Source organism: Phyllostomus hastatus, unplaced genomic scaffold (assembly GCF_019186645.2).
Source record: "Phyllostomus hastatus isolate PE091 unplaced genomic scaffold, TTU_PhHast_1.1 phas_scaffold_555, whole genome shotgun sequence".
In the NCBI taxonomy this organism is placed as follows: domain Eukaryota; kingdom Metazoa; phylum Chordata; class Mammalia; order Chiroptera; family Phyllostomidae; genus Phyllostomus; species Phyllostomus hastatus.
Window position 1 is genome coordinate 13,548,329 of NW_025334036.1, and position 13,588 is coordinate 13,561,916.

At 47.4% G+C, this 13,588-nt stretch overlaps 2 protein-coding genes across 2 annotated transcripts in view; one reads left to right on the forward strand and one right to left on the reverse strand.

The window, feature by feature from the left end:
* The window catches only part of GABRB3 (gamma-aminobutyric acid type A receptor subunit beta3), a 249,630-nt gene that overhangs the window by 223,012 nt on the left and 13,030 nt on the right, over nt 1-13,588 (reverse strand). The window lies entirely within an intron of this gene.
* GABRA5 (gamma-aminobutyric acid type A receptor subunit alpha5) overlaps nt 1-13,588 on the forward strand; it is a 60,977-nt gene that overhangs the window by 22,416 nt on the left and 24,973 nt on the right. The window contains exon 7 of the mRNA XM_045825019.1: nt 11,540-11,622. Coding sequence (XP_045680975.1) covers nt 11,540-11,622 — 83 coding nt within the window. The remainder of the gene's footprint in view (nt 1-11,539; nt 11,623-13,588) is intronic.

Here is a 13,588-nt window from a genome sequence, read left to right on the forward strand (position 1 = left end):
GAACTTTCTAGAAGGCGAGCTCTGTCAGGCCCACCCCCTGCACTGCACGCTCTGCATTGTTGCTTTGGCACAAGAGGTATCCCTTCTGCGATTTTTATTTGGAAAAAAAGCGTGTTTCTATGACTGCTTACCCTCCATTTAGACTTCCGTTCATCGTGAGTGGAAAACAGGGCTTTGAACTGACTGAAGTTCAAGTCTGGACTCTATCATTTGGTCGCCAGGAGTCCTTGGTCACTTTGATTCAGTTTCTTAGAGCCAACTTTTGTTGTTGTTATTTTTGCCATCGTGTTTGTTTGTTTTTTTAAACTGTTTTCCAGTGCCGTTTAGCTGCAGGGCCTGAGGAAGTTTCTCATGTTGAAAGTTGATAGTATATCGCGTATTCTCTGAGTGGCCACTGGGGGGCAGCATAGGAACACTTTTGCACAGATTGGCTGACAGCGTTCTCTACATTATGGGACAGATAACTTTTCTTTCTTTCTTTCTTTCTTTCTTTCTTTCTTTCTTTCTTTCTTTCTTTCTTTCTTTCTTTCTTTCTTTCTTTCTTTCTTTCTTTCTTTCTTTCTTTCTTTCTTTCTTTCTCTCTCTCTCTCTTTATTTCTTTCTCCTTCCTCCCTTCTTTCCTCCCTTCCTTCCTTCCTTTTTATTTTTTCTTTATTGTTGTTCAAGTACAGTTTTCTTTTACTCCCACCCCAGCCCTCCCCATCTCCCTCCCATTTCCATCCCCCCACCCCGGTTTTTGTCCATGTGTCCTTTATACTTGTTCCTGTAAACCCTTGCCCTTTTCCCCTGAAATAGGTAACTTTCTTGAAGGAAATTATATATATATTATACATGTTTGATTTGGGGGTGATCTATTTGATATAAATTATACATATGTAACTAGAAGTTTTTAACTAGTATGTGTGGGTGAGTATATATACATATAAACATCTATATCTTTATCTGTATCTGTATTTATCTCTATTCATACACACACCAGTGTCTAGTTCAAAATGACACCAACAGATATATTGGCTAAGTACTGCCATTTAAAGGTCATATTTATTTTAATGACAAGAATCAAAATATTTAAATTCTTTATTTTTTTAATTGTTGAGATGATTGTAAAATGTGTAAAACACGGAAAATCACCAAGTATGAAATACAGTTATGATGACAATACGGCAGAGAGGGTCGGTGCTGATGGCCTGGTGTGTTTCCTTACATGTGTTCATGCATGGGCACATGCGTGTACTGACAGTACACGTGTGCATGAGTGTCCGCACCTGCTGTCCTGTAGTAGAGCAGTCTCATTCTCTGAAAACTGTTCTGTAAGCAGCTTTATAATGGAACGCATGTTCAAACCTTCCCCCGTCATTCAACGCTGATCCAGGCTTCTGTGATCCCTCCCCCGCCATCACGTGACTGGGTGCACGTCATTTCCACTTACTTCCCTCTGAGAAACAACAGTGTCATTCAAGCACAAAATTATGTCTTTGGGTAAAGTCCAGGCATCGGCCAATGAGGCTTTCAATGCGTCTTTGCAAATTGTTTTCTGCAAGAACAGTAACAATTTCACTCCCACGAAGGGAGAGTACAGATGGTCTGTTACTTCCTCCCTGGCGCTGGAGTACGAGAGTCAAAAGGAAGTATCAGCCTGTTTTGCTATGTGAGATGTGATTAGCAAGCCATCTATTAGAAAAGAAGCGTGTATAACACTTTCTCCTCCCCAGGGTTTCTAGTAGCATCAGCTTTCTGCTTTCTCTCTGGGGAAAAGCATCTCACAAAGCATCCGGAGCCCTGACTTGGCTGACAATGTCCTTTGTTCCTAAATGACGGGACGGGACATGTCACACCCCACCACCTCCCTTGTCCTCACTCCTTGAAAACCCACACTTCTCCAAGACATCGCCCTGAACTCTTCTGCCCTCCATCCCCTGCTGTGACCCTGACCCAGCTCTGCGTCCCGGGATCTGGCTCAGAGCACTTGCTACACTGCATTTAGTTTCACTTGAGTGTCTTTGGGAAGGGACTGTGTGTTGGTCTGGTGGGATTCTGGGTAATTAATTCCCTAGGGCTGATGGAATCCCCTCAGCTCCCTCAGAAGGCTGGCCCTCAGAAGGAGCTAACTGCAGGTTCATGGACGAATGAATGTGAATGGAATGAATGAAACAGCCTCTTCTTAACCACAGCCACCTCTCTGCTCAGACCTTCATCTGAGGGACTGAGAAGAAACACCTTGAATATGTTTCTTTCCTCATGTACTCAGTGCTTAGGTTCCTGCCATGTTTATAAAGAGTCAAGGTCATGTTTAGCTAACAAACTGTACGTGCAGGAGACAAGTGAGGGCATTTTAATACAGACTTCTCGCCTGTTTGGTTTGAAAAAAAAAAGGCTAGAATTATCCCAGGCCAATTTAATCTAGTCAGCCTGGGCTTTTGGACTATTGGACATACAACCTCAGCCTAGGCTCATGGGCCACCTCCAACATGTTTTTGTTACCTTTATTTAAAAAAAATTTTTTTAATCCTCACCCAAAGACAGTTTTTCATTGCTGTCAGGGAGAGAGAGAAACATCAATGCGAGAGAGAAGCATTGATTGGTTGTCTCCCGTATGTACCTGGACCAGGGATTGAACCCACGACCTAGGTACATGCCCTGACTGGGGATCGAACCTACAACCTTTTGGTTACAGCATGACTCTCCAACCCACTGAGACACCCAGCCAGGGCATGTTTGTGTTATCTTGGCTCCTTACTCACACAGGCTATCGGACACTCTGGGTCCTGGTGAGAAGGACACAGCCTCCGCAGCTTCCCTGTACAGGTGGGGACCTTCTTGGAAAGGAGCCACCTGCACGTTAAGGGCCACATCTCCCAAAAGGTTCCCAGGAATCTCCGGTGACCTCCCTCAGAAGTGAGGCTAGGAGACTGTGGATGGAGCCCCAGGCAGCTGCTGGCTAGGGTCTCGGCCCCAAGCCCCAACCTCAGAGATAAATAAGGTGCAGGCCCTCAGCAATGCCAGATGGGAAGAACCACTTTGGCTGTCCCACTAAGAATGTTTCAAAAGCATCCAAGGCTGTTATGGTGTGCCAGATGCTTTAGAAAGATAAACTCATCTCGTCCTCAAAACACACCAAGGATGCGGTACTCTTATTTTCCCTGTTTGTAGATAAGGCAGACGAAGCAGGAGAAAATGAATACACAGGAGGGTGTCCATCGATAAAGCCCAAATGCCCAAGCACAGCTGCCCGCACCTATTGCAACGTGGTGGTCTCAGAAACCATCTGCAGGAAGCTGGGCTGTGCCTTCCGCCGGCGTCCGTGGATCTAGTGTCCACCAGGTGGCGCCATGACCGCTTACATTTAGGGAAACCAGGCTAGCGATCAGGAGTGGCTGCTTCTGTCTCAGGCCCAAAGCACTGGTCGCTTGAAACATTTCCAGGGACAGTACAGTGTCAGCGTTTCTGGAGTGTTCCATGGGGATGTGGTGGGCATGTCTGCCACCCCCTGAGGTTGCTCACAGCCAGGCAGTCTCTCCTCAGCCCCCACCCTCCCCCAGCACGAGCCTGCACCTCCCACCACCAAGCCCCTGGGCCGCGGAGAGCTGGCTCAGGGCTGTCTCCACATGTTGGCATCGTCATCTCACGCCCTGCATGCTCTGTGCATCTCAGAGTCTTACTTTCATCTTTCATTCCACGATGGCGGTGTTCCAGTCCTGCATTTGTGCATGCTGAATTATCCTTGCTCCCCAGGACTAAATCCCACTTGATCATGGTGTATGGTCCTCCTAATACGCTGTTGCGTTTGGTTTCCTCATAGTTTAAGTGTTTGCATCTGTATTCATCAGGGCTGTTAGTCTGTGCTTTCTTTTTAAATTTTTGTATTCATCGATTTTAGAGAGAGAGAGAGGAGAAGGGATAGAGAGAGAGAAACATCAACTTGTTGTTCCACTTATTGATACATTCATTGGTTCATTCCTGGACGTGCCGTGATTGGGGATTGAACCCACAACCTTGGTGTATCGGGAGGATGCTTTAACCAGCTGAGCAACCCAGCCAGGGCACATCTGTAGTTTCTCATAGTGTCCTTGCCTGGCTTTGGTGTCAGGGTGATGCTGGCCTCGTGACACGAGTTTGGGAGTGTTTCCACATTTTGGAAGAGTTTGAGAAGGATTGATGTAACTTCTCTCAGTGTTTGGCAGATTTTCCAGTGAAATCAGCTGGTGCCAGGCTTTCCTTTGTTAGGGGGGATTATTGTTATAAAATTTATGCGGCTAATGTTAATAGTAATGTGTACACTTCAGGTGTACGACCTTAGAGTGAGATGTATGTACACGCAGTGGTGTGCTCACCATCCAAAGTCTAGTTTCATTCTGTCTCCCCGTGTTAGATGGTCCTTACCCTTTGCCCCCTCCCGTGCACCCCGCTGGTAACCAGCCCTGTGTGGTCTGTATTTATGATAGTTTCTTTTTTTGAGTTGGAAGGTTTTTCATTACTGATTGAAACTCCTTACTTGTTATTTATCTGCTGATTTTCTATTCATTCTCAATTCAGTCTTGGCGGGTAGTACGTTCCTAGGAATCGGTCCATTTCTCCCAGGTCATCCGCTTTGTTGGCAAAGAGTTGATCACAACTGCCCTTCACGATCCTGTGCGTCTCTGCGGTGTCAGTTGCAACGCCCCCTCTTTTCATTTCTGACTTGATTTGCTTGAGTCTTCTCTCTCTTTTCTTCTGAGTCTGGCTAAAGGTTTGCCCATTTTTTTTCTATCTGTTCCAAAATCAAAGCTCTGGGTTTCATGAATGTCTTCTATTGTGTCTCTGCTCTCTTTTTAACATTCCTGCCCTGCTCTTTGTTATTTCCTTCTTCTTCTAACTTTGGGTCTAGTTTGTTCTTCTTTTTCTAGTTCCTTGATGTGTAAAGTTAGGATCTGTATGTAGGTCTTTCTTTTTTCTAAATCTAGGCATTTGTCTATAAAATTCCCTCTTAAACTTGGAGTTTGCTGTCCCTCAAACTTTTTTGGTATGTTGTGTTTCCATTTTAATTTGTTTCCAGGTAATTTTCCCCCCTCTGGTTTCTTCTTTGACCCATTCATTGTTCAGTCGTGTATTATTTCATTTCTGCACCCTTGGGATTTTCCAACTTTCTTACTGTTATTTATTTATAGTTTCAAACCTCTGTGATCAAGGGTGTTGGTATGATGTCAGTCTTCTTACTAAAACTTTTTGTGTTCTATCATCATTTGATTTCTCCTGGAGAGTGTACAGTGAGCACTTGAGAAATACATGCACCATGCTGTGTATCAGGTGGGATGTTCTGTAAATGTCTGCTAGGTCCATTTGCTCTGAAGATGGTTACAGTTGGACCTTCCTGATTCGTTTTCTGTCTGTCTAATCTGTACACCTTTGAACGTGGGGTAAGGAAGTCGTCTACTGTTGTTGTATTGTCTGTTTCTCCCTTCAGATCTATTAGTGCTGCTTCATACATGTAGGTGTTCCAATGTGGAGCACATGCGCATTTGGGGTTGTTATGTCTTCTTGATGAATTGACTCTCTTGTTGTGGTATAATGACCTTCTTTGTGTGATTGTCACAGTTTTTCACATAAAGTGTATTTTCTCTGACACAAGGATGGCTGTTCCTGATGTCTTTTGGTTTCCATTCACAAGAAATGTTTTTTTTCCATCACTTCACTTTCAGCCAATGTGGGTCCTTAAAGTTAATGGGAGTCTCTTGTAGGCTGTATGTACCTGGGTCCTGTTTTTTTGAATCCATCCAGCCACTCTATATCTTTCTTTTTTAATTTTTACTTATTGACTTTAGAGAGACAGAGGAAAAAAAATCAACTTGTTGTTCACTTACTGATGCATTCATTGGTTGATTCTTCTATGTATCCTGACCAGGAATTGAACCTGCAACTTGATGTATCTGGACAATGCTCTAACCAACTGAGCTACCAGGGCCTCCTACAATCTTTTAATAGGGGTGATTTATTTTTAAAAAGAGCATTTTAGCCCTGGCTGGTGTGGCTTAGTGGACTGAGCACCAGCCTGGGAACCAGAGGGTCACCAGTTTGATTCCCAGTCAGGGCACGTGCCTGGGTTGTGGGCCAGGTCCCCAGCAGAGGGTGTGTGAAAGGCAACCACACATTGATGTTTCTCTCCCCATCTTTCTCCTTCCTTTCCCCTCTCTCTAAAAATAAATAAATAAAATCTTAAAAAATAAAACATTAAAAATTAATAAATAAAATCTATTTTAAAATCATTCTAAAAGTGTGAATAATTAAATAGGCTATAAATATTTTAATAGACATCCAACAAGAAAATAATCAACATGACTAATCTAATTTTTGTCATTGAACTCATTTTTTTTTTCAGTTGAATCTAAGTTTTTTTCCCACAATGCTTCTGGCAAGATTAATAAGGTCAATAAACCCACACTATTAAGTATAAACATAGGAGATATTATTTTCTGTTGCCATTGAAATGCTGGAAAGGTGTTGGACAGGGTGGGAAGGGGCCGTCTGGGCTTGGGGGTGAGCAGAGTGGTTCTTCTGGGTCACTGGGCCGCTATGGCCCCAAGTGCAGAGGACCAGCGTGCGCAGGCTGGGTAAGGGGAGGGGCGAGCGTGGGTGTCCAGGGCCTGCATTTTTTTTTGAATTTTTAATCTTCACCTGAGGGTATATTTATGATTTGAGAGACGGAGTGAGAGAAACATCAGAGTGAGAGAGAAATATCCAGTGGTTGCCTCCCCAATGCGCCCTGACTGGGTATCGAACCCTCAACCTTTTGCTGTCCGGGACGACGCTCCACCCAACCGAGCGTCTGGCCAGGGTAGCGCCCGGGTCTTTAAGGAGACCGGCGAAGTCCGCTGCGGGGCGAAGTCCCTTCCTTGTGCAGAGCCCGCTGTCGGGGCTCAGGCCTGGGCTTCGCCGCTCCGGCCTCCAGGAGAAGTCGCAGGGGACGGTCTCCCTGTGCAGGCGGCCCCGCGGGGTAGAGCCACAGACGTGGTCAGGCGCGCACGGAGTCGCCGTGAAGGGAGGGCCGGCAGCACTTGTTCATGGAGCTGCAATGGGGCGCCGCGCGGGGGTGGCCCAGAGCGCCCCCTGTCCGCCTGCCGGAAGCAGCGCTGCCCCCCAGGAGCGAGGGGTCCCTGGGAGGGCGCCGGGGCTCCAGGGAGGGTGGAAGGAAGCTTGGATTTGGTCTCACACGGGCGGGCCGCGCGCGGTGTCTGAGACGGACAAAACGCAGCCACCTGAGATGTGCTGCATTTGGCAGAAACGAAAAGGTCACCAAACGCTTTGCCTGGGCACGGTGGCAGCAGCCCCGCCCTCGAAAGGCAGACGCGCGCCCTCACACCTGCGCACACCTGCGCACAGCGGCGCTTCGATGGCCCTGTTTGTACCCGCCGGTCCGAGGCTGTCGGCTTCCTCTGCCAGCGGGGTCCAGGCTCCCCTCGGCTGCCCTTCTCCGTGACCTGCGCTCGCTTGGCTGCGCTCATGGGGCGCGCACCGCTTCTAACAGCGCCCGTCCTCGTCTGCATCGCCGGCTTCTCCCGTCGCCTCCACTCCCCAGAAACGCTTCTTCGTCCCCTCGGCAGGAAAGACGCTGAATCCTCCACGCGCGCCCCTGCAGGGGTGTCAGGGGAGCCCCACGAGGAGGCCGCACACGCGTCTTGGACTGTTTTGCAGAAGGAAGAAGGGACGTTTGTCGCCTTTCAAAGGCACTCCTAGTCTCGCCCTGGGATTTCTCCCCTGAAAACGTACCTGTTTCCCGGGTGCGGGGAGGCTACAGGTGAGATGCAAATTAGCTGCATATCACCCCGGGCTGAACTGTGTTCCTGCGAAACGTGTGTGTTGAAGTGTGAACCCTAAGACCTCGGGTCGTGAGTGTGTTTGGAGAGAAGTCCTTGAAAGATGCAGGGAAGTGAAACGAGGTCATGAGGGTGGGCCTGCGCACTTTCAGGGGCAGCCACGTGAGGACACAGTGAAGGCTCGTGTGCAAGCCGAGGAGTGAGGCCTCGGGAGAAGCTGGCCTGGCTAACTGCACCCCAACCCCGGCCCCCCACCTCGGCCTTCCAGCCTCCGGACTGTGAGAAAACCCATCTCTGTGGTTGGCGCCTCGCCATCTGCGGTCCATCGTTTTGGCAAATGAATACCAACGGCCACAAAGAGCTACCAGTCTTCCAAATGGCCCCAATGCTGTGGACAACTGCGTCGGACAATGGAACACAGATAAAATGGAAGTTTCATAATTCGTATGTCTTGACGTCTCTTCCTGAGAAGGAGAGTGGAACCCAGTTCTGCTTGCCCGTGTGCCTGTGTTGTGCTCAAGGCCTTCTCCGCAAGTGCCTGATTCTTTGCTGCACAAACTCGCGTGGGGCAGACCAGTCAGTGCCGCTCGTGCTGGGGACACAGATGACCCCTGGAGAGCCGTAATAGTAAATTTTTCCTTAACATAATGCACCCTCGTCTAAGTTGATGACCTTTGTGTGCTGGTGGCCTTGAACTCGGTCATTTATTTTTTAAGTTTTTATTTATTTATTTTTAGAGATCAAGGAAAGGGAAGGAGAAAGAGAGGGAGAGCAATATCAATGTGCGGTTGCCTCTTGTGTGCCCCCTACTGGGGACCTGGCCCCCAACCCAGGCAAGTGCCCTGACTGGGAATGGAACTGGAGACCCTTTGGTTTGCAGGCCTGCGCTCAATCCACTGAGCCACACCAGCCAGGGCTGAACTCCGTCATTTAAACCAACGGTCCCCAACCTTTTTGGCACAGGGGGTTTCGTGGAAGACGACAGGGCCAGGGGAACAAGAGGCAGAGCTCAGGCAAGCTTTGCTTGCTTGCGTGACCCCTGGTTTAAACAATAATGAGAAAAACCTTTCCTGATTCGCGATGGTTCCAGAATTTTCCTCTGGCCACTAGGTGGCGCTGACAGACCGCCCCCAAATGCGTTTACATGGTGGAAGATAGAGCGTTTCGAAACGTGGAGTGGACGGGAGAGTCTGAGGCTCAGACCACAGCCTCGGGCATGGAAAGGACACTTCCAGGGAGAAAATTATACCGAGCCTGAGTCTAGACAAAGAAGCGCCGGCTCAGGCACCACACCTCCACAGCTCCCTTTCCATCCACTCCCCAGCAGAAGGACACAGGGTTGTCGTGCAAAAGGCTCTGGGTTGTTGGAACAAAACCTGTTATGTTTAATATACAGTAAATAATATTGTGTAATATTATAAAGCCCACTCACACCCTCGTTCATTATCTGCAGTATTCAGAATTCTGAAGACTGAGCAGCAGCAGCTACATGTAGGGTGGACTTTTCATTTCAGTTACTGGTGGTTGTTTTCAGCTCCAGAATTTATATTTAGCTTTTATTTTTTTATTATTGAGTTGAGAGAGAGAGACATCAGTTTGTTGTTCTGCTCATTGATGCACTCAGTGGTTGATTCTTCTATGTGCCCTGACTCGAGATCGAACCCGCAACCTTCGTGCATTGCTACAACACTCTCCCCAGCCAGTGCTTCTTAACCTCGTAGGCTTCCTTTCCTTCACCTGATCTGAGAGTTGCTAGTGGGTGGCCTGGCCAGCTCCACCGAGCTGTACAGCCCACACAGTGCTTCGGTTTCACCTCTGTGGGATGGATGCGGCAGGCTCTCCATCAAGGACTCTCCGTTGTATGAGCCGCATGAACGGAAGGCTCCCTCTGCCCCAGAGATATTCTTGAGTCTCATCAAAGCATAGGCCATTTGGGAAATGTTTATAAAGGTAGCCAACGTATACATGCTGTTCTCTGAGGCTGAAACCCTGGCTCTCGCGGGATTTACCTGAGCAGTTAGAGATGAGGCACCATCAGAGACGAGATTTATTTTTTCCAGCGTTTGGGATTGTTCTGAGGGGGTCTGTTAAACTAGGGAGGCAGTCTGGGACGCTCTGGTGATAGCATGTGTGGAGATGGTGATTGTAAAACTACCCCTCTTTTACGCTTTATGGGACTTGGTTCTTCTTTAAATGAGTCTTCTTTACAGATCCAGCTAAATTCTGTCCCCTGGTCGCTGCCTGCCTTCTCTGACCCTCCCCGGCCTCCTGCCGATGTGGAAAGCAGACTCCCTGGTCTACATTTCTTGTTCTCATTTTTAAAACAATTTTACTCATTGATTTTACAGACAGAGGAAGAGAGAGAGAAACATCGATTTATTGTCCCACTTATTTATACATTCATTGGTTGCTTCTTGTATGTGCCCTGACTGGGGATCGAACCTGCAACCTTGACATATCATTATGATGCTCTAACCGACTGAGCTACCCGGCCAGGGCCTGTAGAGATTTTAATGTGGGGAACACCTTTACTCTAATGCTAGGTATGTGAAAGACTGGATTTTATACACCACAAACAAAAAGGAAATATTACCTACATGTAGAAAATACCTGGACCACCAGACATCTGGGCACACAGGCACGATCCTGCCTCCATAAAAGGGAGAGAACAATAATGCTGATATCACATTGAATTATTATTTGTCTAAACGAGAATGACATTTTGTAATTCCATTTGAGTTGATGTCACTAAATTTTATTTTAAACAATGGAATACGAAACAGAAAATTACCTCATTCGTGGAATTTAGAGTCGCTCCCTGATTAGGAAACTCCATAGGGAAATGAAAGAACCACAGCGCAGAGGGCTCTGGAAACTCACGGAACCCGGGACCACATGACCCGCCATTTGGACCCGCCCCCCCTGCAACACAGGGACAAGGGCGGAGCAGCCGGGCACCAATCCCGGTTCCAGGGCTTCATAAATAAGTCTGCAGGCTTGTCCCAGCCCCTTCATAGCTGGGCATCGCGGTCTTCCCTTTTCACCGGATGTGTTCACAGCAATAAACCTCATTGCGCTGCTCCGATCAGCGGTGTCCGCGCTGGAACGCACCTGATGCCATGCCCCGCACTGACAACGACACCTCTTAGAACCGCTGCTGTTTCAGCTCTTGGGACTGTGAGAGTGAGCAGTGGTCTTATTACTTAGAAGGCCAGGCATGGCGTAAAAACAATAACTAGTCGGTATGAAAAAAAGGCCATTGCACCACAATTTCACCTGCTTTGCAGTTTGACGGCACCGGCTGGTCCTCGGCAATGGCAGCCAGCTTCTGCTCAAAATTTGGTCTGTGTGTTTATTCCATGTTTATAGTTTCTGAGCTTAGCAATGCTTTTAGGAAATACCTGTCTTTTAGATCACTCTGGGTAAGGGACGAGAAAGAAGGAATAAATTATTTTTAAAGGCGTCTTGCATCGCTTTCCGAGGGGTAATGTATGGGCAGACACACACCCCGAGCCCGGGAACTCAAGTGGATTTGATCGGAGCCTTCTTTCCAATGGACAGTCACCTACTGTGCAAGCCAGTGTAATTTGGTGGGACAGTTTAGACAATAAATGATGGCAATTAAAATAATGAGTGAAATAATTAAGATGGCTGCCTGGGACATGGTGGTTGCTTAATCGATAGCCAGACTTGTCAGGCCCTTTAATCTTTGTCTCTTGTTTTTTTGTTTTTGTTTTTGTTTTTGCTTTCAGCTTGACTATCTCCGCAGAGTGTCCGATGCAACTGGAGGACTTTCCCATGGATGCGCACGCTTGCCCCCTGAAATTTGGCAGCTGTAAGTTATTTCCACAAGTAAGAACCGTGGATATCCTTTAGGGCTTGCTACTGCATTCATTCATTCACTCATCCATTCACTCATCCATTCATCCATCTATCCATCCATCCACCCATCCATCCATCTATCCACCCACCCATCCACTCATCCATCCATTCAGAATTTGGGTTCTCTGTGCAAGTGTCCCCCGATAGCAGCCGCAAGCTGCTCTAGAAGCCTGGAGAGAGTGGTGGGGTACACACACCTTTGACCTTGCAGACCGGCCCCCTTGTCTGCATCCCGGAGAAGGTGAGTGGACACACTTCCCACCTAGAACTGTCTCCCCCACACCTTTGCCAGGAAGGTCTTCCTTCTTTCCATGCCTCCAATTGTACGTCACCTCCTCCAAGGGGCCACCCTTCAACACCCAATTTCCAGCATGCAGTCAGTACCTCTGTCATTGCATAGTGGTCACTGCTGTGTGAACTCACTCCTTCTAGAATGTTCCATCAGAACAACACTGTTGGTCATGCTCAGTCACTGCTCACCTTGTGCACTCATTAGGAAATGTGCATTGATGGAACAGAGAACCTAGTCATCAGGTACATACTTCTCTGATTCGACTAGAAATTCCTGGATTCTGGCTGCACCAGGAGTGTGGGGGTGGCGTTGGCCTCACTTGCGAGATGCTGGGAGGCACAGTTAGGAGCAATGAATTCCTCCATTCTCTCTCTTACAATGTTTATTTTTTCCTCATGCTAGGTGAAGTTGTCTTTTTAAATTATCTTTTCCATTGATTGCTTTTAGAGAGAGAAGGAGAGAGATAGAAACATTGATTTGTTGTTCCACTTACTGATGCATTCATTGGTTGATTCCGGCATGTCCCCTGACTGGGGATCGAACCCACAACCTTGGAGCAGGGGGACAATGCTGTAGCCCGCTGAGCCAGGCCAGGGTGAAGTTGTCTGTTTTAAAAACTTAAGAATGTGCTCTCCGAGACCGAGCAGCCCGCTCCCTGGGCCTGAATCCTTCCTGTTCCGTTTCTTAGCTGAGTAACTGTGCCCCGGTGGCCTCTCCACCTGTCTTTCCTCAGTTGTAAAGTGGCTGTGAGAGCATGTTTGAAAATGGCAGTGTAACAGCAATGAAAGTGCTCAAGAATTGCCCAGCACCACCACCATCATCATCATCACCACCATGAGAGTTCATTGAGTTAATAGCCCCACACGCATGCGTCATTACTCCCAGTGACTTGTGTTCTACCCATTGAAGGGCACGGAGCCAACTCTTTGTCCGACATTAGCGTTGCCAGCAGTTAATATGTATGCAATATCTTTATTACTATTAGCCTGGAATACCTTTTCCACCTTTTTTTTTTACCTCATATGTGATGAATATTTTTGCTGGTTATAAGACTATGTTCTGACAGTTCTTCTGACGCTTGAAAAAGGTGCTACTTTACTCTTGCCGCCATATTTTCTGATAAGAAATCTGCTGTCATTCAAATAGTGTTTTTCTTTTATAGGTAATATTTTTTTTCTGGTGGCTTTCAATATTCTTTTCTTTGTCTTCAGTGTTTAGAGGTTTGAGTATGATGTGTATTGGTGCGGATTTCTTTAGGTTTATCCTGTTTGAGATTTGTTCAGATTCTTGATTCTGTAGATTTTTGGCAAATTTAGGAAGTCCGATTAGTTACGTTTTGAATCATTTCCCTGCCACATCTTTTCTCTCATGTCCTTTCCTGACTTTAATGACATGAGTATTAGACCTTCTGTTATAGTTTTTTAGGTTTATTTATTTTTAGAGAGAGGGGAAGGGAGGGAGACAGAGAGGGAGAGAAACATCAATGGGTGATTGCCTCTCGCATGCCCCCTACTGGGGACCTGGCCTGCCACCCAGGGATGTGACCTGACTGGGAATCGAACCGGTGACCCTTTGGTCCATAGGCCAGCACTCTATCCACTGAGCTGCACCAGCCAGGGCCATCTCA